The sequence below is a fragment of the Pristis pectinata genome, chromosome 2 (genome assembly GCF_009764475.1).
Source record: "Pristis pectinata isolate sPriPec2 chromosome 2, sPriPec2.1.pri, whole genome shotgun sequence".
Lineage (NCBI taxonomy): Eukaryota > Metazoa > Chordata > Chondrichthyes > Rhinopristiformes > Pristidae > Pristis > Pristis pectinata.
This window is the reverse complement of record NC_067406.1, coordinates 53166049-53193142: the sequence shown is the minus strand read 5'-3', so window position 1 is coordinate 53193142 and position 27094 is coordinate 53166049. Positions and strand designations below refer to the sequence as shown.

General features: G+C 41.4%; 1 protein-coding gene across 3 annotated transcripts in view; it reads right to left on the bottom strand.

The window, feature by feature from the left end:
• Positions 1-7791: 7791 nt before the first annotated feature.
• ndufaf2 (NADH:ubiquinone oxidoreductase complex assembly factor 2) overlaps positions 7792-27094 on the bottom strand; it is a 91519-nt gene continuing 72216 nt past the window's right edge. Inside the window, exons 3-4 of one of the 3 annotated variants that reach the window (XM_052041835.1) lie at positions 18439-18479; positions 7792-9121 (exon numbers count right to left, since the gene is read on the bottom strand). In XM_052041835.1, the coding sequence (XP_051897795.1) occupies positions 8867-9121; positions 18439-18479 (296 nt within the window). In that variant the 3' untranslated portion in view covers positions 7792-8866. The remainder of the gene's footprint in view (positions 9122-18438; positions 18480-27094) is intronic. The other 2 variants (XM_052041827.1, XM_052041843.1) reach the window with 2 other exon arrangements.

Sequence of the window (27094 nt, the reverse complement as noted above, 5' to 3'; positions counted from 1 at the left end):
ATTATTTAAAGGGTGACAGACTGGGAAATGTTGATGTACAAAGGGACCTGGGTGTCCTCTTACACCAGTAACTAAAAGAAAATATGGAGGTGCAGCAAGCAGTTAAGAAGGCAAACCGTGTGTTGGCTTTCATTTTAAAAGGTTTTGAGTACAAGAGCAAGAATAGTATACAGGGCCTTGATCATACCTGGGGTATTGTGTGCAGTTATGGTCTCCTTATCTACGAAGGAATATACTTGCTGAAGTAGTTAGACACAGGGACATAACCTGAATGGTTAAATTGTGTATTATATAATAAAGCATGTTGTAGGATAAAGAGAATCCCCAAAAAGCAAACAAATTGGATCTGGTTTATGTAATTGGACAAATAAGCTCAGAAACAAGCAGTCTGTTGAAATGCCCTCTAAGGGGTGACCCAGAAGGGGAGCCTGCAAGACTGGAGCAATTAATGTATTAGATAAAACCAAACATGGTAACCAGGGGGCCTGAGTTTGAACAGAATCACATTGATGGATGCAACATATTAGAAGGTGATGATGGATACTAATTCTCTCAAGCAAAGCAGATGAGAGGGATAATGTACTAACAGTGCACCAGATAAGCCAATAGCCCCTGGAGGAATATGGTAACTGATAATAATGTACCTGTCCTTAGTACCATCACCATAGTAACCAAAACTTTAACTAAACAAAGATACTTTGGACATGCAGAAGCAGGGGTCTATAAGACACATGAAGACATGCAGGGAAAGTGATATCAGAAGCAACTGATGATGTGCCTTTTCTCTTGGGTTGGTCAAGAGGTGATAGCTGAAAGTCTGTGTATTAGTGGGGGTGCTTTACCTTACCTCTAAATGTGCACAAAATGCCATGCTTTGTACAGTCATATAGAGTGTGTGTAGAAGAAAGGATCTTGAAATGTACAAAGTTCTGACGGGGCTAGAAAGCCTGGATTCATGGAGGATGTTTCCCCGGCTGGAGGCATTGTGCAGTGAGTCTAGAACAAGGGGTCAGAGTTTTAGGCTGTAGGGTAAGACATTCAGGACATTTCTCCACTCATATGGTGGTGAACCTATGAAATTCTCTACCATTGAAGGTGGTGGAGGCCAGTCATTGAATATATTTAAGGTGGTAGATAGGTTTCTAGACACAAAAGGTATCAAGGATTATGGGGCATGAGTGGGAATATGGTATTGAGAGAGAGGATAAGCCTCAATTGCACTGAATGGCAGAGCAGCTAGAAGAGCTGAACGGTCTACTTCTGCTCCTATTGGCCCAGACCGCAGATGGCCAGCAAACTCAAGGTAGCACATTGTCCCAAGAAACTCACAAGCTATTTTACAAAGTGAGATAGATTCAGAACAGAACCAGCTATGGGCAACTGAGCAACCAGATGGCAGAATGGGTCTTTAACAGAATTGTACAAGACCACAATATGTAATCTGATGACCTGCATTTCACCTTCTCACATAACCTTAGAGTCAAGTGACTAATATGGGTCAGTGAGGAACATCGCATGTTTTTGTTTGTTACTTGCTTCTTGTTGGAAGATAGGACTTTGTATCCACACTGTGCAGTGGTCACTCCTATCGCACCGTTGACGACAAATACATCTCAACATCAACTGTCCATTTCCCTCCATGGATGCTGCCTGACCTGCTGAGTTCCTCCAGTGCTTTTTGTGTAAATTCCAGCATCTGCAGTGTCTTATGAGGATGAGGGTTAACTAGGTTTATCTTTGGTGTTGACTTTCTCAGCCTGCTGCAGGGCTGGTCCAGCAGTTGTCCTTCAGGACTTGGCTATCCTGGTCAGTAATGGTGCAACTGAACACTATTGACAATTTTGAAGTTCCCCCTTTCAGGATATATTCTGGACATTGCTACTCCCAGCTTCTTCTAGGTAATTCAGTTTGGAAGCATTCTGATTGATTAGCTGAAGGTGGACTCCAGGTGGTATTCAGTACAAGGTTTTCTTGTCATAATTGAACAATTCCATGAGGTGTCATGGGAGGATGGAGGACTTCCAGAACCACACATGCCTGATAGTATACCACTGTCCTTTCACCTCTGGTGGGTGGGGTAAGTGTTACGAACAAGCAACAAATGAAACACACTAAGTCATGATTCAGTGTTAAAAACTATTTTATTAGTAACTACTTATGATAATAAGAAAAATAAAAGTAAAAATGTTAGTATGTTAGAAGTAAAAATGTTAAACCTTGAACATTAACCCCAAAAACGAAACTCTTCGTGTGTGTGTGGCAAAGTCCCAAACTCCAAGTCCAGGAATGGTTCTTAAAGTTCAGTTCCGCAAGCCATAAGGTGAAACATGAGCAAAGGCTTCTTCAACAACCACCATTGTCTGAAGATAAGACGTAGATGTAGAGAACATAGAGAGTAATTACGAAATCCACATGTTCCACGATGGAACCCATACGACACCTCAGCGTGTACTTGGTAGTGACTTCCTCACCCTGAAAAGCATCCGAATCGTGGTCGTCCACACACAAATACCTGTTTCCCTCTACAGGTCAGCAACAGAGTGAACTCCACCGGATTACTTCCAACTTCCATACATGGATTGTAGTAACAGACAGTTATTGTTTCTCATCCATCGATAGAGAAACTAGCAGGCTGGTGTCTCTCTCTCTTTTCTCTCTCTCTCTCCTCTGACCGACTGATTTCTTCCACAACGTCATTACGCCCTTTATCTTCTGTTGACATAAGCACGCCACACACACACACACACACACACACACACACACACACACACACACACACACACACACACACACACACACACACACACACACACACACACTACTAACTCTATCTTAAAGGGACATTCACCGAGTCCGTAACATAAGACATACTCAGATATTCACAAGACAAAGGAGCAGAAGTAGGTCATTCGGCCCATCGAGTCTGCTCTGCCACTTCACCATGAGCTAAACTATTCTCCCATCTAGCCCCAGTTCCCGGCCTTTTCCCCATAACCCTAATTAGATACCTATCAATCTCTGTCTTAAACACCCCCAATGATCAGGCCTCCACAGCTGTAAGTGGTAACAAATTCCATAAGTCCACAACCCTTTAGCTAAAGAAATTTCTCCGCATCTCTGTTCTAAATGGGTACCCTCTAATTCTAAGACTGTGTCCTCTTGTCCTGGACTCACCCACCTTGGGAAACAACTTAGCCACATCTACTCTGTCCAGTCCTTTCCACATCCAAAAACCTACTGGGCTGAGGGAGCTTCTGATACATCACAATCTGGCACTGAGGTCCATGTCAAGTAGTTTGTCCAGTTTTATTCTTAGTGTGAATAAAAAATTAATATCTTGTTAGGCAATTTCAGAGGGCAGTGGCGATGGCATATGATTTCCTTCCTTGAAATACATTTGTGAACCAGATGAGTTTTTAGAACAATCTGGTGGTTTCATGGCCACACAATCAATGGCTTTTCTAAAATTCCATCCTATTTCATTAAATGAATTCAAAATTCACCAGCTACAATGACAGGATTTGAACTCATATCTCCAGATTGCAAGTCCAGGCCTTGAGATTACTTGTCAGATGATGTTGTGTGAAGGATAAACATAGGCTGAGGGAGAACTACCCTGCCTTTCTTTAAAACAGTGCCCTATAATCATTTATCTCTTAGAGTCATACAGCACGGAAACAGGCCCTTTGGCCCAACTGGTCCATGTCAACCAAGATGCCCATCCAAGAGGTTCAAGTTCAAGTTTAGTTTACTGTCAAATGCACAAGTACAGTGAAGTACAAGTACAATGAAAAACTTGCAGCAGTATCATAGGCATGTAGTTCAGACAATACACAGGACATGAATTATACAAGACAGTGAAGAAAAGACTGTGCAAAACAAGACATTAGTGCAAAAACAAAACACAATCAGAGACAAGCCCATAGTAGCGCAAGGGGTGGTCAGTAGCGTTCCATTGCTCAGGTAGAATTAGGGTTGTGCCTTGTCGGTTCAAGAACTTGATGATTATAGGAAAGTAGCTGTTCCTGAATCTGGTGGTGTGGGACTTCAGGCTTCTGTAACTCCTGCCTGCAGTAGCAGTGAGAAGAGGGCATAAACTGGATGGTGGGGATCTTCAATGATAGATGCCATCTTCTTGAGGTAGCACCTCCTGTGGATGCTGTCAGTGGTGGGGAGGGCTGTGCCTGTGATGAACTGGACTGTGCCGAGAACTCTCTGCAGCCTCTTGTGTTCCTGTGCGTTGAAATTGCCATATCAGGCCATGATGCGATCAGTCAGGACACTTTCAACAGTGCATCTGCAGAAGTTTGTTAAAGTATTTGGTTTATGCCAAATCTCCTTCAACTAGTAAGAAAGTAGAAGCACTGGTGTGCCTCCCTTGTGATTGCATGTATGTTGTGGGCCCAGGACAGGTCATCCGAGATGTTAACACCCAGGAATTTGAAGCTGCTTACTCTCTCCACCTCCGACCCACCAATGAGAACTGATTCATGGTCTCCCAACTTCCCCTCACACCTTCAATAATGAAGTCTCCATCTGGAATAAGTGTTCCAAGACTCTGGACTGGCCACTGAACTTCCAGACCCAGAGTTAAGTGTTCAGATTTACCTTTTCCCAACCATCCCCATTTATAAGTAATACATTTACTACAAAAAGAACTGGCCAACACATTTCTTTGTGAAAATATACCATCTTTCCAAAGTTATCTGTGGATAGAAAAGATACAAGGATGCTCAAAATCTCCTTGATACAACATCCCAACAACTCCAGAAATCTTTGGTCCATGAGTGCTCAGATTGGAGAAAGAGCATTCAGAATCAGAATCAGGTTTATTATTACTGACATATGTTGCAAAATTTGTTGTTCTGCAGCAGTAGTGCAGTGCAAGACATAAAAATTACTATGTTACATAAGTAAATAAATAGCGCAAGAGAGGAATAATGAGGTAGTGTTCATGGGTTCATGGATGGTACAGAAATCTGATGGTGGAAGAGAAAAAGCTGTTCCTAAAACACTGAGTGTGGGTTTCAGGCTCCTGTACCTCCTCCCAGATGGTAGTAACGAGAAGAGGGCATGTCCTAGATGGTGAGGGTCCTTAATGATGGATGCCACCTTCTTGAGGCACCACCTCTTGAAGATGTTGTCGATGGCGGGGAGGGTTATGCCCGTGATTGAGCTGGCTGAGTCTACAACCCTCTGCAGCCTCTTTAGATCCTGCACATTAGAGCCTCCATACCAGGCAGTGATGGTATTCAGCCATTTGCATACTTCTTACAAACACTGACTTCCACTCACCTTATAAAGTGCTATCACCATCTAATTTTGTGTTAAAGCCCCTGCTATTAACCAAATTCACTTTTTAAAAAGTCAGCTTAAAGCTTCCTTTTTAATGGCATCTTTCTGCAATTTCACCTGATGTTGCAGTTTTGAATTTAATTAAAAGCAGTTCATGAGACTTGTATTGGAACCTGATTGATTGGTTTTCAATTACTAGAATGGTTCCTGGGATAACAGGTTTGCTGAATGAGGATTTCTTGAGTAGATTGGGACTGTATTCTTTCTGCTTGAGGAAAATGTGAGATGACCTCATTGAAAGACACGGAATTCTTAGAAGGCTTGACAGGTCAGATGCAGGGATGTTGGCTGAAGAGTCTAAGAATACGGAGCACAGTTTTGGAATAAGGGATAGGCCATATAGGACTGAGGTGAGGAGAATTTTTTCCACTCAGAGGGGTGAACCTTTGGCATTCACTGCACGGGATATCTGAGGAGGCTCAGTTGTGTGCTCTTTCAGAAAACAGATCAATAGATTTCTGGACATTGAGGAAATCAAGGGGGTTGAAGTAAAAGATCAGCCATGAGCTTGATGAGTGGCAGAGGGAGGGGACTTGATGAATAGTGGATGAGACTTTAAGGACTACTAGATGCCCATTGCTTATTTTCTTAATGCAGATTATGCTTGCTGTCAGAAAGTCTTACATCACACAACACCGGCCACTGCCAATCAAGGTCCACAACAGGACCCTGGAATATGTGGTTCACTTTCTTTACCTGGGAAGCCACATTTCAGTGAAGGCAGACGGGAATGATGAAATCCACCACTGCCTCAGCACTGCCTGCAGCTGACTGAGGAAAAGTGTGTTCAAAGACCAAGACCTCAAACCTGGCATCAAATTTATAATTTATAGAACAGCAGTGATTCCTGCTCTCTTGTATGGTTCAGAGATATGGATAACATGCATCAGGCTCCTTAATGCACTGGAGAAGCAGCATTGATGTTGCCCCTGCAAAGTCTTACAGCATAGAAACAGACCCTTCCACCCAACTTGTCCATGCCGACTGTGTTGCCCAGTGAGCTAGTCCCATCTACCCATGTTTGGCCTATAGCTCTCTAAACCTCCCCTATCCATGTACTTATCAGCATGGATTTGTGAGGGGCAGGTCGTGCCTCATGAGCCTGATTGAATTCTTTGAGGATGTGACGAAGCACATTGCTGAAGGTAGAGCAGTGGATGTGGTGTACATGGATTTTAGTAAGGCATTTGATAAGGTTCCTCATGGAAGGCTCATTCAGAAAGTCAGGAGGCATGGGATCCAGGGAAGCTTGGCTGCGTGGATTCAGAATTGGCTCACCCATAGAAGACAGAGGGTGGTGGTAGATGGAGCATATTCTGCCTGGACGTCGGTGACCAGTGTTCTGCAGGGATCTGTTCTGCGACCCTTCTTTGTGATTTTTATGAATTACTTGGATGAGGAGGTGGAACGGTGGGTTAGTAAGTTTGGTAGTGTTCTGGATAGTTTGCTATAGATTACAACAGGACATTGATAGGATGCAGAGCTGGGCTGAGAAGTGGTAGATGGAGTTCAACCTGGTAAAGTATGAAGTGATACACTTTGGAAGATCGAATTTGAAGGCAGACTACAAGGTTAATGGCAGGACTTTTAACATTGTGGAGGAACAGAGGGATCTAGGGGTCCACGTCTATACATCCCTCAAGGTTGTTGTGCAGGTTGATAGCGTTAAGAAGGCGTATGGTGTGTTGGCCTTCACTAATCGGTGTATTGAGTTCAAGAGCCACGAGGTAATGTTGCAGTTCTATAAAACTCTGGTTAGACCACACTTGGAGTATTGTGTTTGGTTCTGGTCACCTCATTATAGGAAGGATGTGGAAGCTTTAGAGAGGTACAGAGGAGATTTACCAGGATGCTGCTTGGATTGGAGAGCATGTCTTATGAGGATAGGTTGAGTGAGTTAGGGCTTTTCTCTTTGGAGAGGAGGAAGATGAGAGGTGACTTAATGGAGGTGTACAAGATTTATAAGAGGCATAAATCGAGTGGACAGTAAGAGACTTATTCCCAGGTGAAAATGGCTAACATGAGGGGGCATAATTTTAAGGTGATTGGAGGAAAGTATAAGGGGGATGTCAGGGGTAAGTTTTTTTTAACACAGAGAGTGGTGGGTGTGTGGAACGCACTGCCGGCAGAGATTGTGGGGGCAGATACACTTGGGACATTTAAGAGACTCTTAGATAGACACATGAATGATAGATAAATAGGAGAGAAGGGTTAGATAGATATCAGAGCAGGATAAAATGTCAGCACAACATTGTGGGCCAAAGGGCCTGTACTGTGCTGTAAAGTTCTATGTTCTAAAACCATTCAATTCAAATATATTTGTGATTTAATGTGTTTAAGTTACTTTTTCCAAAAGTCAACTTAAATTCAAGCTTCCATTAAGAGTAGCTTTTAGACATTTGACACAATGCTGCAGTTTTGCAGTAATGTATTTTATTCAGATCAGTATATTAGATCGGCATTAATAATATAGAAAATACTGCTCAGGAGCAATGGTGTAAAGACAAACCTTGGAGCTACATAATTAAGCTAGAAAGGGTTCAAAAAATATTCACACTGATATTGCTGGGACTGGAGGCTTGAGTTATAAGGAGAGAGTGGATAGGCTGGGACTGTTTTCCCTGGAGTGAGGAAGGCTATGGAGTGACCTTATAGACATTTATAAAATTATGAGGAGCATAGGTAAGGTGGATGGTCACAGCCTTTTTCCCAGGATAGGGGAGTCTAGAACTTGAGGGCATGGTATAAAGTGAGAGGGGAAAGATTTAAAGGAGACCTGAGAGGCAGGTTTTTCCACAAAGTGTGTTGGGTACATGGAATGAGCTGCCAGAGGAAGTGGTATAGGCGCATACAATAACAACATTTAAAAGATTTTTGGACAGGTATTTGCAATGGGAAAGTTTAGTGGGATATGGGCCAAATGCAGGCAAATGGGACGAGCTCAGAAAGGCACCTTGTTCAGCATTGATGAGTTGGGCTGAAGAGCCTATTTCTGTGCTGTATGACATCAGGCAATTAACTCAAGTTTTGGAGTTGGGTAATTAGTGCAACAGTGATCAGGTTTATGTAAAAAACTGTCCTCTATTAAATGAGTATTTTTCTGCTGAGTATTTATTTACTGGGCTTTAATTCCCCTTCATTGGCCACTTTTGTGAGGAACTTAAATGTATGCATCTTTGAAACTGTCCACATAATCTCATTACAGCTCAAACTAAACCAATGATTTTCAAACATTCTGCACAAGGAAAACTGCCGACAAATAGTGACATGTTTCAGTGTATCTCTGCCCTAATTTCTGAAAACTGGCAGTAAGGAGTCTGAAGAAAGCAGATTAAAAAAATCAGGATCCAGCCACAGATACGGTGTGACTAACTCAGGACATTTGAAAACCTGTAGACTAAAAATAGAAGTATTTCTTGTATAAAATAATTACTGTACATGCATGCAGATCTTTATTTACAATTCAGAAAGTTATGACAAAATGTCCTTTAAATTACAAGGCAAATAAAAGCTATTTTTTCTCGCTGGGGTTTTCTGGTGGTAACCAGCCTCCAGGCTGGAAAGCATTTGCTGTACTACTAGGTTCTGAAGATATTTTATCCCTTTCAAAGTAATTTGCAGAGGCATGCCCTTTAATTTGAGTTTGAACTGGTCGAGCAACGAGGCCTTCCTCATATTCTTTTTCTTTTCTTATCTCGTCATCTCGTTGAATTTCACAGGCACGTAATTTAATCATTTTTCTATATTCTTCATTCTTCAGAATTTCCTTTGAAATACAAAAAAAATGCATAATCCTTTTATTGATATGTCTAATGATAAATTCATTTTTGCATTGAATTTATTTCACTAACAATTTAAACAACTTAAAAGATATGTTTAAAATAAAACTGGAGACATTGAATAAACTAACATATCACAACATTTTCCAGCACAGTACTCCCTTTATTTGAAGAAAGCCACCTTTTAAAAAAAAAATCAGGAACCAGTAAGTAGGGTGTAACTAACCAAAGACATTTGAAAACCTTTAGACTAAAGATAGAAAATACACCTGAAGTATTTCTCATATAAAATAATCACTGTACATGCAGATTTTTATTTACAATTCAGAAAGTTATGACAAAATGTTCTTTAAATTACAAGGCAAATAGAAGCTGTATTTTCTCAGTGGGGCATGACTCTTCCTTCACAATTCTCACTTCAGACACACCATTTTTCTTGAGAGACCATACAGCAATCCTATTAGGCTTCCTTCTAGATGATCTTCTAGAGAAGAAAGCACTCTACCAACTTGCCCTCATCACACAACACCGGCCACTGCCGATCAAGGTCCACAACAGGACCCCGGAATATGTGGTTCACCTTCTTTACCTGGGAAGCCACATTTCAGTGAAGGCAGCACTGCCTACAGCTGACTGAAGAAAAGTTCCTCAGTTGAGTGCTGGAGAATTTTAGTTTTGATGAAAATTTGACTGGAAAGTTGAAACAACCAATCTTTAGCCGGATGGCAAGATTCAGGAACCTTGGATGACATGAGATACTGTAAGTTTAGTCAAAAAGAAAAAGGAAGTATATGTAAGATATCGGAAGCTGAAAATGGACAGGGCTATTGAGGAACAGAAAGAAAGCAGGAGAAAACTTAAACAGGGAATTAGGAGGGCTAAAAGTCATAGAGTTGTACAGCAGAGAAACAGGTCCTTTGGCCTAACTGGTCCATGCTGACCAAGCTGCCCATCTAAGCTAGTCCCATATGCCAGTGTTTGGCTCATATCCTTCTAAACCTTTCCTATCCATGTACCTGTCCAACTGTCTTCTAAAAGTTGTTACTGCACCTGCCTCAACCACTTCCCTTGGCAGCATTCGGCAAGTAGAATTAAGGAGAATCCCAAGGCATTTTATGCATATATTAAAAGTAAGAGGGAAGGAGGGAATCTAAATCTGGAGCCACAGAAAGTGGGCAAGGTCCTAAATGAGTACTTCACATTAGTCTTCACCAGGGCAAACAAATTGATGATGGCAAGATCAGGGAGGGAGCATGTTGATATTGACATTCCAAGGCATGTTAATATTGAGGAAGAGGTGGTGTTGGGTATCTTGAAAAAAATTAAGGTGGGTAACACACCAGGGTCCGATGGAATCTATCCACAATACTGTGGGAGAAAAGGGAAGAGATTGCTGGGGCCTTGATGGAGATTTTTGTATCCTCTTTAGCCACAGACGAGGTCTCAGAAGACTAGACAGTTGTTCCTTTGTTTAAGAAGGGTAATGGAGACAAGCCAGAAAATTATAGGCCAGTGAGTCTTACATTAGTGGTAGGAAGATTACTGGAGATGATTCTTAGGGACAGGGTCTATCTGCATTTTGAAAAACATGAACTTATTAAGGAAAGTCAAGATGGCTTTGTTCAGTGAAGGTCCTGTCTAAGAAATTTGATTATTTTGAGGAAGTGACAAAGATGATTGAGGGTAGGACAGTGGATGTTGTTCACATGGACTTCAGTAAAGCTTCTGACAAGGTCTCTCATGGTAGGCTAGTCCAGAAGATCAGGTCCCATGGGACCCACAGTGAGTTGGAAAGATGGATACAAAATAGAACACAGAGGGTAGAGGCAGAGGGGTGTTGAGTTGAGGTTTGTGACCAGTGATGTTCCACAGGGATTAGTGCTGGGACCTATATAAGATATGTAGGTGGTTTGATTAGTAAGTTTGCAGATGACACAAATTGGTGGAGTTGTTGATAAAGAAGAAGGTTGTCAAAGGATACAGCAGGATATAGATCAGTGGAAATTTGGCAGAGAAATGGCAGATGGAATTCAATTTGGACAAGTGTGAGGTGTCACATTTTGGGAAGTCAAATTCAAGAGGAAAGTTGTCATCGTGGCTAGCTCTTGAGGTCGAGGATGATGGTCTTCATTCCGTTGATTTATTTATGGGCTCTCAAGTGGCTTATGAGTCCAATCTTGGAAGCAGCCCACAGAGCGAATACGCCTGTGCATGTATTTGTTTAACGTGTACTTGATGTTGCACTACAAAAAGCACACAGTACTTCACAAATCAACCAACTGATTCCAATGGCATGGAAACCACAACGATTGGAGCTGATGGATTTGTTGCAGCCTTCATCCGCCTTCACAGCCATTGAGTTTGAAATAACTTCGTCCACCTGTTCCACCGTTGAGGTCTTGGTTGGATTGTTCTTTGTCAGGGACCTCACCATCGACCTTAGCGCCATGGATGACCCTACCAGGAGCATAGCTCCAGACAGTATCGCTCTCGGGATCTCAGGGCCACACAAGCTTCTCCACCACGACAAGCTGACAAATCCACAGAGAAGAGGAAAGTATACAGTAATGGCAGGACCCTTAGGAGCGATGTACAGAGGGATTTGGGGTGCAAGTTTACAGCTCCCTGAAAGGGAGGGTGGATAGGGTGGCAAAGGTGGCGTTATGGTATGTTTGCCTTCATCAGATGGGGCATTGAGTATAAAAGTTGGGTAGTCATGTTGCAGCTGTAAAAAGTTTAGTTAAGCCACATTTGGAGCAGTGCGTATTGCATTCAATTCCGGTAGATAGTCAGAGTCTTCCCCCCACCCCCCAGAGTACACATGACAAATACTAGAGGACATAGGTTTAAGGTGACCGGTTTGGGGGGGCGGGTGGAGTTTAAAGGAGATTTGCAAGGCATTTTTTAAAAAAAATTATACACACAGAGAGTGGTAGGTCCCTGGAATGAGCTGCTGGGGAAGGCTGTAGTAGCAGATACGATAGCAATGTTAAACAGGCATTTAGACAGACACACGAACAAGCAGGGAATAAGGGATACAGACCATGTATTGGCAGATGGCACTAGTTAAATTGGCATTATGGTTGGCACAGACATGATCCTGTACTGTCCTATGTTCTATGAATAGTCAAATTTAGTCTACTCCTGAGGTACCCATCAACACAGAAACCAATTATCAGATAATTAGTACACTCCAAGACACAAAAAAGGCTAAATGTACTGGATATATTAAATGTTGGAGGATATCCCAGCTGTAGTGCCAAAGACTTCTCTAGATCCAGCTGTGCCTTGAGCTAAATTGTTCCAGTACAATTGTAACACTGGGATGCGCTCAACAAAGTGGAAAATTGATGACAAAAATGCAAGCCAAATCCAATCTGTCCAATTACCACCTAATAAACTGCCTCTTAATCATCAGTGGGGATAAAAGGGTCTTCGACAGTGACACTAAATGCTACTTCAAATACTGGAAATCTGAAGTGGAAACAGAAATTGCTGGAGATACTTGGTAGGTCAGGCAGCATCTTTGGAGGGAAAAATCAGAGTTAAACAGCAAGATTGTGCCCCCCTCCACCACACCTATCCACAACCCCCACTGCTTGAAAATGCTGTGCACAGTACCCAGCCACACTTGCATTTCCCAATGCGGCAAGTTAACAATCTGACCCTATGCACTTGAGAAGCATCCTGCAAGGCAGAGTGAGCTCCAACCTTGCCACTGTAAAAGATTTTTGACCAGTTTTTAAAATTCTCTGATAGTCACTTCAAATGCTCTTCAAATAGATCTAAATAAAAAAAACTACATTTAATTGAAAATAATTAAAAACATTAAAATGAAGTAAAACAACTTAAACATTCACCCTACCATTCCATACAGGGCTGACTCTGAATGTGCTGTCTGGTGTGAAAGACTTTTGATACAAATTGACACCATGGCACATCTGAGATTAGTTTTCCCATTCAGATGGATACCAAATTTGTCAGCAGATCACAAAAATGATGTTTTTGAGTGGACAATGACAGTAGGAAACTTTGCCCCATAGTAGAGGTGTCTAAAACTAAAGGGCATAGGTTGAGGGTAAAGTGTAAAAGGTTTAGAGAGAATCTGTAGCAGAAGTTATTCACCCAGACATGGCTGGAGTTTGAAAGACACTATATGAGTTGGTCGTGGAGGCAGAGACTCTCAACATTTAAGAGATATCTAGATAAGCACTGGATTGCCAACACATACAAGGTTATGGACTCAGTGGGACTAATATCGATAGGTATTTGATGGTCAGCAATAGACATGGTGGGCTGAAGGGCTTGTTTCTGTGCTTCATGACTCTATATGACATAATTTCTGAGTCTAACCTAGTCACCCTAGAGTCATAGCTGCCAGAGGAAAAAGAAGCCCAAAGTAATTAATACACTTTTGAGCATCCTAGTAAACCACACATGATACATACCATCTCTAATCTGATATTTTTAGTTGGGGCTGAGCACTGGTTAAATCATTAAAACCTGGTCAGACTGACATTAAACCCCATCGAGGCCTGTATGTTTCTGACATGATCTAGTGTTTTGTATGTGGAGTTTAAAATATATGCAAGAATTATTTGCATGTGGTTTGTGTACTTCTGCACAGCACAGTAATATATCCTTCAATGGAACTATGACTTAAGAACTATGACTTAAATTAGTTGAATGTTACCAACCTTGGCCTAGAAATACAGAAGTGCCCATTTTTGGGTACCTTTCTCATAGAGTTTTAAGTAACTTTTGGCTCCTCAGATGCTGATTGACCCACTTCCAGCATTGTTTTTTTGTTCCAGATTCCAACATCTGCAGTTTGTCTTCAGACTGATCATCAGTCCATGATTTAAAATTTAAAACTTGTGATTATTGACATACTTTTGTAAACTAACAATTTAAAGGCCTTCGTAAAGATGTATCATAAATCACAAACTAGTCTGAAAAACAAAAGTAAGGGAGAATCACTCGTTCTGTTTCGCCATTCTTTAAGATTCAGCTTTATGTGGAAAACCTTTCCTGTTATTTTAATATCTGCCAAATTAATAATTATGTATATTTGCCAAAGTCTAAGTTTGTATTCACCTGCTTATTTTCTGTCAGGGTTCATGTGATGTAACCAGGAAAACATAGCCCAGCTGTGTACATTAAAGTTGCAGTTTCTGCTATTTAATAATTAGAGTACTTTGGTGAGCTTGGTCATAACCTGAGCATTCTGGATATTTTACTACAAGGACAGGACATACTATTTACTGAATACTTTACAGAAACTTATTTGGTATTGGTATATTATTGTCACTTGTACCGAGGTACAGTGAAAAACTTGTCTTGCATACCGACCGTACAGGTCAATTCATTACACAGTGCGGTTACACTGAGTTAGTACAGAGTGCATTGAGGTAATACAGGTAAAAACAATAACAGTACCGAGTGAAGTGTCACAACTACAGAGGAAGTGCAGTGCAGGTAGACAATAAGGTGCAAGGTCACAACAAGGTAGATTGTGAGGTCAAGAGTCCATCTCATCATATAAGGGAACCACTCAGTAGTCTAATCATAGTGGGAATCAAGCTGTCCTAGAGCCTGGTGGTACGTGCCCTCAGGCTCCTGTATCTTCTGCCTGATGGGAGAGGAGAAAAGAGAAAATGACCCAGGTGGGTGGGGTCTTTGATTATGCTGGCTGCTTCACCAAGGCAGCGAGAGGTAAAGACAGAGTCCAAGGACGGGAGGCTGGTTTCCGTGACGCGCTAGACTGTGTCCACAACTCTCTGCAGTTTCTTGTGGTCCTGGGCAGGGCAGTTGCCATACCAAGCTGTGATGCATCCAGATAGGATGCTTTCTATGGTGCATCGATAAAAGTTAGTGAGTATCAAAGTGGACAAACTGAATTTCTTTAGCCTCCTGAAGAAGAAGAGGCACTGGTGAGCTTTCATGGCCGTGGCGTCTACATGATTTGACCAGGGCAGGGTATTGGTGATGTTCACTCCTAGGAACTTGAAGCTCTCAACCTCAGCACCATTGATGTAGACAGGTGCATGTACACCACCCCCTTTCCTGAAGTCAATGACCAGCTCTTTTCTTTTGTTGACATTGAGGGAAAGTTTGTTGTCATGACACCATGTCACTAAGCTCCCTACCTCCTTCCTGTACCCAGACTCATCGCTGTTTGAGATACGGCTCACTACGGTGGTATCATCTGCAAACTTGTAGATGGAATTAGAGCAGAATCTGGCCACGTAGTCACGAGTGTATAGGGAGTAGAGTAGAGGGCTGAGGACGCAGCCTTGTGGGGCACCAGTGTTGAGAATAATCACGCTGGAGGTATTGCTGCCTATCCTCACTGATTGCGGTCTGTTGGTCAGAAAGTCAAGGATCCAGTCACAGAGGGAGGTGTTGAGTCCCAGGTCTTGGAGTTTGGTGACGAGTTTGCTTGGAATTATAGTATTGAAGGCAGAGCTGTAGTCAATAACCAATAGTCTAACTTAGGAGTCTTTACTGTCCAGATGCTCCGGAGCTGAGTACAGGGCCAGGGAGATGGTGTCTGCCATAGACCTGTTTCGGCGATAGGTGAATTGCAGTAGGTTGAGGTTGTCTGGGAGGCTGGAGTTGATGCGTGCCATGACCAGCCTCTCAAAGCACTTCATGATGGTGGATGTCAGAGCCACTGGTCAGTAGTCATTGAGGCATGTTACCTTGCTTTTCTTCAGTATCGGGATGATAGTGGTCTTCTTAAAACAGGTGGGAACCTGAGATTGAAGCAGGGAGAGGTTAAATATGTCCACAAATACTTCTGCCAGCTGATCAGCACAAGATCTGAGCACATGGCCAGGGCCAGCTGCTTTCCTTGGGTTCACTCTCCGGAAGACTGATTTTACATCCTTGACGGTGACCACGGGTTCAGTTGCATTGGAGGCTGTCAGGGTGGGTGGTGACAATCCACTTCCCTTCTGTTCAAAGCGCGCATAGAATGCATTAAGCTCATCAGGAAGGGATGCGCTGTTGTTAACCATGCAGCCCATCTTCGCTTTGTAGCCTGTTATAGCATGCAAGCCCTGCCATAACTGATGGCTGGTCTGGGACTCTATATTGAATTGATATTGTCTCCTGGCATTCCTGATAGCTTTCCGAAGGTCATATCTCGATTTCTTGTACAGAGCAGAATCACCAGATTTGTGTGCAGCAGTCCTTGCCTTCAGTAGGGAGTGGATCTCCCGGTTCATCCATGGTTTCTGGTTTGGGAACACCTGTATTGCCCTCTTTCGTACACAGTCCTCAACACACTTGCTGATAAAGTCCGTGATGGTGGTGACATACTCATCTAGGCTGGCAGCTGAGTCTTTGAACATGGACCAGTCATGTAGAAGCTCATCTGTTTCCTCAGACCAGCACTGCACGACTCTCTGTAATGGATCCTCCCGTTTCAGTTTCTGTTTGTATGCAGGGAGGAGGAGCACAGCCTGGTGGTCAGACTTACCAAAGTGAGGGTGAGGGGTGACTCAGAAGGCATCTTTGATGGTTGTATAGCAGTGGTCAAGGGTGTTAGGGCCCCTGGTGGAGCAGGAGTTGTGCTGAAAGTACTTTGGTAACACACTCTTGAGGTTGGCCTGGTTGAAGTCACTTGCAATAATGAAGAGGGCCTCAGGGTATCCTGTTTCAAGGTTGTTGACCACAGAATGTAACTTATTGACTGCAGGCTTCATGTCCATCTGTGGTGGGATGTCGAATGCCATCAGGAAAGCTGAAGTGAACTCCCTTGGCAGGTAGAATGGTCGACACTTCACTGTTAGATATTCCAGGCTGGGTGAGCAGGAACTCACCAGGTCCATTAGATCTGAGCACCACAAGTTATTGATTAAGAAGAATACCCCTCTGCCTCTAACTTTGCCTGAAGATGCTGTATGGCCCATTCAAGGGATTGAGAAGCCCTCAGGTTGAATGGCAGTCAGGTGTAGCAGGTGTAAGCCATGTTTCGGTGAGACATAGCACACAGCAGTCCCTCAGTTCTCTTTGGTAGGTCAGTCTTGCCCTTAGTTCAGCAACTTTGTTCTCAATGACCTGGACATTAGCTAGTAGTATGCTGGGGAGGGGGGTCTTGCATTCATGCTGTTTCAGTCTCACCTGCAGCCCATCTCTCTTACCACGCTTCTGAGGTAAGCGGTGGCGACTCTTCGGTCCTGAAGTGGAGCCACCTAGTAAGTGATTGCTTAAGGACAGACCTGGAAGACCTGGAGTGGATTCACCTGGACTGGATAGTAAGTAATTTCTTCTGGCCAAACCAGTGATTTCACTATGTACAAGCTAATAGTAGCAGGTGTAAGGGAATACTGCCAGACCCAGTTGGAGTCCCACACCATCCTGACTTGGATACACGTTTGTCCTCACTTCATTGCTTTGTCAAATCCTGATATTTGCTACAAGGACTACAAATGTTCAAGAAAGCGCATGAAGATCTTCTCATGAGTAATAAATACCAACAAGCAAGGAATGGTCATGTGCAGAGACTAAGTTTTTTTTTAATGAAAGTAATAATTTTTAAGTTGACAATTCACAGATATAAAAAAATTTAAATAAAGCTTTGAAGTAAAACTCCATTTACAGGCAAGGTATCATAAATTGCTATTAGATTCTAAGGATATTGTACTGCATGACTTCAAACAAAATATGTAATGCTATATATAATTAACTGAACCCTAATATAATTTTGAGACTATTTATTATTATGATTACAGAGACTACTTCATTGGCTCCTCACTCTCTGGGCACATGTTCAAGTCTCTGAAGATTTGTTCAGTTCTTTCGAATTCATTTGCCTGAGCACAACTGCAATTCTTCTAACCTATTCAGACTCTACTCCTACATTTCAACTAACTATTACAAAACAATATCAATAAACTGCTTTGGCTTCTGCACTGGAATATATATGCATAAGAGAGTGATAGTTTTGTTTACCATTAAGCCAATTCTGTCAGTTTACCCAAATAGGTCACTTTAGTCAAAATATGTGAACATTTACACTGCATTAAATAAAGTTAACTGTTAATAAAGTCCTTATTAAATATTAGTAATTAATTTATAGCCTTGGAAGTAAATGATTCTCATCTTTATTCTTAAGACTGGATTTTTCTTCAGAAATTCTGAGGGAACCAGCCTTAAGTGTATCAAACTACTTTTTATTTTAAATCAAGGAGACAATTTTTCAGTTATCTACAATTTTGATACTGCACTTGTACATTGTTGGGTAATTAATTTATAATTTGGTGAACATTTTCAATAAAAAGATCTTGATACCTACCTCTATGGTAGGTGGGTCTTTTCTGCTTCCTCGTATCCAAGCTATTAGAAAAAACAAATAAGTTATTATTTACTAAAAACCAATACCTTATCACATTTCCTCATGTGCCAAAGAAGTCAGTCAATGTAATTTTGGTGACAAGTTCCCATTCCGATGCAGATGAAATTAAAACAACTTTTGTCTTGAATTGTTGTAATATTTTACCATTCTTTTCAGATTCATAAGTAATTGGAAACTAAAATCTATTCGAAAACTCACGTTCTTTTAAGAACAATTCAGTGTTACATTGCAAGTTACTTGTTAGTTATCCTTTTAAAAAAACAATGAAGTTTACATTACAACAGTCCATTTGTTGATTTTTTTTTTATCTTTAATAACTGGGGGTTAAATTCATTGAAAGTGAATTTTCAAAATGAAAACTGCATAAACAGAGACATTTACTTTCCACTTTCTGATTTATAGAAAAACGTAACTAGAGGTAGTGCATGCAGGTCTACATTCAGGTTGTTAGAATGATCTATAGATCAATATTCATAAGTAGGTAGAAAAAAATGTTAATTTCTGAAGTGGTGCATTGGACTTTATCCCTGGACATGTTTAATCATTTCAGCTCTTTAACATGGGGATAACATTGGAAGACCTGTAATTGTTTAATACTTGCTCATGTCAAAGTGCTCATATAATGAAGCAAAAATAAGACTGCAGATGCTGGAAATTTGAAAAGCAGAAAATGCTGGAAACATTCAGCAGATCAGAAGACACATGGAAAGTGTTAATATTTCAGGTCAATGACACTTCAAAACTGCAATAATGAGATGCTTTACACTGTAAAGCTTTGGAAGCAAAATTGTCATCCATTCTGCAGCTGCACTGATGCGTGTACAGTGATGAGAAGAAATGCAGGTTGATCTGTTCGTTATCAGTTGAAGGAGGAATTCAAGTCCGTACACAAGGAAAACTTCCTGCACTTGTGTAGAACAAAATAGATTATGCAGCTGTGAAACAAGCCATTTAGCTCAGGCAGTTAATGCCAGCATTTAAGGTCCTCTGGAACCTCTCCTATTCTACCATAACTAACTTTCATTATAAGCCTCTTTCATTTTGTGGCACATGGTTATTTGACCTCTTAATAAATGTATCTATATTTAAAAAACAAAAAACTGCAGATTAAGAAAATCTGAAACAAAACAGAAAAATATTGGAAATTTTCAGCAGATCGAATAACTTCTTTGGATAAACAGTTTATGTTGTTTCGGACTGTTGACCTTTCAGTAGAACTATGATTTGGAAAGCAACCATGTTTTAAGTTGCAGCGGGAGGGATGGGGAAAACAAAAGAGAATGTCTCTGCTTTTTTTTTGTTCTCCTTACCTAGTAAAGGATATACTTGCGATACAGGAGAGTGCAGTGAAGACTGATCAGTGAACCAGGCTGATTCCTGGAATAGGGGTGGGGTGGGGATACTGTTGGTGACTAAGTTTATATGCACTGGAACTTCAAAGAATGAGAGTGAATCTAATTTAAACTCAAATAATGCAGACAAGCTGGCTGGGGCCACAGTCTCAGGGTACTGGGCAAGAGATTTAGGACTGAAATGAAGTATTGTCTCCTTATCTGTCTCAATACCATATTCCTGCTCTTTCTCCATACCCTTGATGCCTTTTGCAAATTTCTTTTCTTTAAAAACCTTCAGCGAGTTGGTCTCTGTGGACTTTTGTGGTAGAGAATTCCACAGATTCACCACTTCGAGTGAAGATTTGGCTCTTCATCTCAGTTCTAAATCTCTTGCCTGCCTGAATTATCCAAGTTCCAATTAGATCGTCTCTAATCACCTCCAACTCTATGTTACCTGCAAATATTTGTATTCCCAAGCACAATCTGTTAATATGGTGAACAGTGGAACCCCACTTTTCACCTTCGTCACTCTTGAAACAAACTCTTTTTCAAACTGCTTCAAGCCACAATTAATGTCCAGCTGAACAGGAAAATAAGAACCCATCAGATGAATATAACAGAAAATAAATCAAAATAATGAAATCTTTTTCTGTTATTCCTAAATTTTCTGTCCAAAAACTCTGAAGGCATTTTCAAAAATGGTGCTATATAAATGCAAATCATTCATTTACATGTGTAACTCTACCCTCTTAACTTTATGCTCAGTAGATCAGTATCATCCATAGAAGTAACTCCCACGACAACTGTGTGTATCTACATTCCGAGGAATCTCCCTTACCAAAATGGTTTGCCAAAAAAAACCCCAAAGAAATTGATTGCCTGCTGATATTAAGGTAGAAAACGAGAGAACTATTGTTGAGAGTTCAATCCCCAATCTTTCTGAGGATTACAACAATTGATAACAGTAATACAAAGAAAATCTAAGTCAAATAGGACAGTTTCACTCAAAAACGAATTCAGCATCCGTTACCTTACCTAAATTAGAAAAAATTATGGGAAATACACAGGCCAGACTACATTTGTAGGGAGAGAGAAACAGAGTTGATGCTTCAAGGATCATTGTCCTGAAATATTAACTCTGCTAATCTCTGCATAGATGCTGCGTGACCCACTGAGAATTTCCAGTATTTTCTGTTTTATTCAGATTTCAGGCAGGTGCAGTATTTTACTTCCACGGTGCTTACCTATTGGATTGATCCTGCATTTTTGTGTACTTTTTGAGTGAAACCCTTCAAGTTCTTACTTGAGGCAATTAGTAGCTTTGGTGAACTACCTGCTCTCCTTACCCAGCTCCTTCATTCCATGTGCCGCCTTTATCTATGATGAGCAAGCAAGCCAGGATTATGACAAATACAAAGGTTTAATAAAGATAAATGTATTTTATTCTACAGTACCTGTCATATTTCAGAATACCATAGTCAATAAATGAGCAGATCGAGGAGGCAAGTTTAAAAAGACTGAACAAGGTAAGCTTAACTGCTTTTTTCTAGCAACAGGCTGGGTGAGCAAAGTCCGGCATATGATAGAGAGACAAGCTCTAGTGGAGCAGCTATTTTGAGAAGGGCTGTTTTGAGGTCTAAGTACAGAGGCTTTGACAAGGGAGACATTAGCAAGGAGGTCAAGTGGTGACAAGGGACAGTAAATCTAGATAAGGTCTTTCCTTCTTTCTTTTAAACCAGTACTAACTTCAGAGGTCGAAATGGCAGTCAGTGGAGTGGTATGCTCCTCCTGTGAGATATGGATTAGTTTCAAGATAGTCATAGAAAAGCATAGGATTAGTCCTAAAGTTAAAGTCCTAAGTTGGGAGAAAAGTAATTTCAATGGCATCAGACAGGAACTCTCAAAGGTTCATTGGAAGAGGCTGTTTGCAGGTAAAAGGGATGTCTGGGAGGTGAACGGCTTTTAAAAGTGAGATAGGGAGAGTTCAAGGCCAGCATGTTCCTGTTGGAGAAAGGCTGGCAAGATTAGGGAATCTTGGGTGATGAAGGATGTTGAGTGTTTGGTCAGGAAAAAGGAGGCATAATCAGGTATAGGCATCAGGGACTGAGCAAGTCTTGTGAAGAGTACAAGGGATGTCGGAGTACGCAAGGAGGAAATTAGGAGAACAAATAAGAACCATGAGATGTCTCTGGTAGATAAGACAACGGAGAATCCTAAAAGATTCTAAATATAGTGAGTAAAAGCATAGCTAGGTCCCCTTAAGGATCAATGTATGATAATCTGTGTTCAAGCCACGGGAAATGGGCAAGGTCTTCTTGTCTGTATTTACCATGCAGAAGCACATGGACACTAGTGAGTTCAGGGAAAGGAACTATGATATTCTACAGCATATCAACATTTCAGAGGTGGTGGTTTTGGAGGTCCTGAAACACACAGATGTAGATAAATTCACAGGAATTGACTAGGTATATCCTAGAATGTTATGGGAGGCAAGGGAGGTGTTTGCTGGGGCCCTGGCAGAGGTTTTTGTAACTTTGTTAGTCACAGGTGCTGGAAGACTTGAAGACAGCTAATGTTGTGCCTTTATTTAAGAAGGGTAGCGGGAATAAACCAAGGATCTACAGGCCAGTAAACCTTACGTAAGTGGTGGGAAGGTTACTGGAAGGGATTCTGAGAGACAAGATTTATTTGCACTTGGAAAGGGAAGGACTGATTAGGGATAGTCAGCATGGCTTTGTGCATGGGAAATAGTGTCTCATAAATTTAATTGTTTTTTTTTTCAAGAGATGATCAAGAGGACTGATGTGGGCAGGGAGGTAGACATTGTCTACATGGACTTTAGCAATGCTTTTCACAAGATCCCACATGGTAGACTGGTCTGGAAGGTTAGAACACATGGGATCCAGGGTGAGCTAGCCAATTGGACACAAAATTGGCTTGGTGGTAGGAGGCAGAGGGTAGTAATAGAGGGTTGTTTTTCCAGATTGGAGGCCTGTGACCAGTGGTGTGCCACTGGGATTGGTGCTGGGTCCCCTGTTGTTTGTTACATATACTTACAATTTGGATGAGAATGTGGGCGGCATATTAGTAAGTTCGCAGATGACACCAAAATTGGTGGCATAGTGGACAGTGTATAAGGTTGTTCAATGTTACAAGAGGACCTAGATAAAATGGGAAGTGGGCAAGGGAACAAGCTGATGGAATTTAACTCGGACAAGTGCAAAGTGATGCATTTTGGGAAGATAAACCAGGACAGAACAGACACAATGAACGGCAGGGCCCTGGGGAGTGTTGTTGAACAGAGAGATATAGGGGTACGAGTACAAAGTTACCTCAAAGTGGTAACACAAGTGGCGAAGGAGGTATATGCTGTGCTTACCTTCATCGGCTGAGGCACTGAATATAGGAGTCAGGAAGTCAAGTAAAAGTTGTACAAAATGTTGGTAAAGCTGCACTTGGGCTGCTATTGTGCGTGGTCTGGTTGCCATAAGAAAGATGTGATTAAGCTAGAGAGGGTGCAGAAAAGATTCATAAGGATGTTTCCTGGAGTGGAGGACTTGAATTACAAGGAAAGATTAAATAGGCTGGGTCTGTTTTCCCTGCATTGATAGAGGTATATTATGAACATTACCCAAAAAGATGCATTTCACTATGTGTTTCGATGTACATGTGACTAATAAAGAAATCTTATCTTATGAGAGGCACAGATAGGGTTGATAGCCAGAGTCTGTTTCCCATGGTAAGGGCATCTAAAACCCAAGGGCATTGGTTCAAAGTGAGAGGGAAGAGGTTTAAAGAGAATCTGAGGCGTAAATTTTTCCAAACAAAGAGTAGTTGGTATCTGGAATAGGCTACCATAGGCGGTGGAGGCAGGAAATAATGACAACATTTGAGAGGTATCTGGGCAGGTACTTGAATAAGCAAGGCATAGAGGATATAGAATTAATGCAGGTGTGTGGTTAGTATAGATGAGCTTGATGGTTGACACTGACACTGTGGGCCGAAGAGCCTGTTACCATGCTGTACAACTCCATGACATTTTGTAGTGGTTATTTTATAGAAAAACAAAACAAAATAAACCATGATGTATAAACCAATTGTAGGTTCAAGATTCAATCAGCATTATATGCTGATTGAATCTTGAACCTACAATTTTCTGACTCAAAAGGCAAAAATGTTACCAATGAGCCATGCTGATATTTAAAGTATCTCCAGGGATAATGGAACAAATGCCATATGCTCAAATGAAAGCAAACCTTTTCCTATTTAAAACAATATGAGGCATACACTTAGAATTTATGGCCTAGTTCACTTGCCATTAGTGGCAAAAAAAAAGTCATTTATAAAATACTGTTGCTGCCTGTCTAAGATACAACCTGGCATTAGATTGCTTCATATATGAGAATAGAGTTGTTTCACTTGTAACTAAATAATTTGCCAGATAAAACACTGGAAAATAGGATAAACAACATCTAGTTTTAGAAGCATTTGATGAACAAAAGGACATAAGCAATAGAAGCAGGGAGTAGGCTACTTGGCCCTTCATGACTATTCCATTCAAAAAGATCACTGCTGATCTTTTACCTCAGCATCACTTTTCTGAACTAACCCCACATCCTTTGTTTCCCATAATATTAAGTCACCAGAGTGAAACTTATAAAGGAAATTAACACTCATGAAGCAACTGACAAACCTGGTGTAAATATAAAGCAGAAGGTGACTTTGAATGGAAAAGGCCACAGATAGATATAACCACTTTGAGCTTATTTGCCTTTCTTGATATTAAATGGACAAGAACACATTGTAACAAACTTTACTGTTGGCACCAGGCTATGTGTCTGGACCTTGAATTCTGTTAAGCTTTCATATGATCAATGAAATCACTACCAATTAAGCAGAAAGGCTGAGAAATAGTGAATGATTTAATGATGCCCACTAAAAATGTGGAAAGGTAGAAGTGGATAAATGGTCAATCATTCACTGGAACTAATTGGGTTAATCCAAGGAATTTATCGATATGGGTGATTAACAACAATTTCTGAATTGAAAGAATGCTTTTAACTGATGGGAATTTCCCAGTTTTCATTTTTTACTTGACAAGCTTTCTGAATACAGCTGTATCTGAGGCTTTGTTGGTGACAACCATCTTAACTGCTTCAGCAAACCACCTTTTTTTGCCTCTTTCTGGTGTATAAAAATGTCTAGATTTTCTCTTACAGATTTCATTTGTTTTTTCTCCTCTGATGTTTCTCTTTGGCTTACTTCTTGTGGGCTTCTGGCATATCCTTGACCAGCTTGCCACTCACTATTCACTGTTTTTTTTTGTTTTGCAAAATCCTTCAAACTTGACCTAGTCTCTTCTCTAAGGCTCAGGAGGTGTTAACATTCAGCTGAGTAGACCCTGAAGCAATAATGTTAGCCATAGTGGTGAAAGAACTTCCAATCATAGGTCCATCGAAGCAGTTCACCACAGCATATAAAGGTTGTGCTTGGGGAAGAGTGTTAGTAAGGATTCCATGCATCTTCATACTGATGCCATGACCTAATTTGTTATGATTGGGCCACTTGTTTTGCATGTATGCAGGAGAGTTTGTGACTGCCCATTTTGCCTCTTGCTACAACTTTTTGATGATTGGAACAGTTCTTTACTGCAATTATGGTTTTGACATCCTGACCAATAAACATGTCCTGAATCCCAAACCTGATCTCTGGAGCCATGGAGTTTGCACATTCTCCATGATCTTGTGGGTTTCCTCCAGTTGCTCTGGTTTCCTGCTGTATCCCAAAAACACAAGTGTTGATAGCTAATTGGCCACTGTAAATTGTGCAAATAAATGGCAGAATATGGATGGGGGTAGGGAAGTTGATTGGAATGTGGGGAGATAAAATGGGTAGGATAGGGTTAGTGTGAAAATGGGTGTTCAATGGTTGGCTTGGACTCAGTGGGTCAAAAGGCTCATTTCCATGCTGTATCTCTCTATGACAAAGTTGACTCCATCAGACATCTTCTTTAAAGAATTTCCTGCCACTTGCAATTATGTTGCAATATTTTCCAATGGGGATTCATAGTATTGCAGGAGAATGGTGCACATCTGGGCTCATTGATTATATCAGTACTGTGGAAAACCTGATGTTTTAAAAGGAACCGACTCTGACTTAACAGAATTGACTAAATTATGAGAAGTATTTCTTCAGCTGTTACAATAGGAACTGTGGAAATCCATTAAAATTGTCATAGTTTAAAAATTGTTGCATTTTAATATGATACACATGAAAGCAGCCATAACAGAAATTGATGGTTTGTAAGGTGCCCTTTAGCCAATCTGATATTCCGTGTATTGTATAACCTTATGCTCTTATTTAGTTTCATTCTGCAAAAAGACACTCACCAACCAGATCAATTATCCTGTCAAAGGAATTAAAATACAAATTCATGCCAGAGTAAATCCAGATCTAGTGCTGAAATCTCAACCACCAAATGCCTATCTATTTCCCAAGATTCAGAAAATACTTGCATTAAAAAGTGCTTACTGGTATTAAGCTGACAAGATCGCAATTATTATAGGCTAATTTGGTCTGCAGTTTTGCTTTTCTCCACTAGCCAGATCCGATGCTTCTGCTTGCTCTCTGCATCTTTAAACAGAACTTCGCATATTATCTACACTTTACATAAAAACATATGTAACGTAGCCAATCGCGGCGCGCTACGGAAGAATGATGTGGAGGCAGAGAGAGCTGATCTCCAGAAACTTTACTTCAACCACACCAAAGTGTGCTAAAAACAGTCTACCCACAAGCCCCCGCCACCGCGCGGGCTCCGACCACGTCAGAACGTTCCCGGAAGGTCCGCCCCTGGGAGATAGTTCAAGGTGCACTTCTGTGCATGTGCCTGTGGCGTCCAATGGCGGTTCGAGTTCCGCGTGTGTGGGTCACCACACCACCTCCCTTCCCCGCCCCCCCCCCCCCCCCCAGAAATGTCCATCGGGGAAGTGGAGCCCCCAATCCGTGTGGCTTGCTGAGGTGGCTGGCCTTGCCGGCCGGGTGTGGGTACCCTCACTGGCTGCTCAATGTCCAGGTGCGCCAGTTTGAGGCAGTCCAGTGTAAAAGTCGCTTCCCGGCCACCCGCCTACATGTAGATCCGTTGTGCTGGATCACTTTGAAGGGTCCTTCGTATGGTCGCTGTAGAGGTGACCTGTGCATGCCCCTGTGAATAAAAATACTCACAAGACTCGGAGGTCTTTAGGGGTGAAGGATGGCGTGGG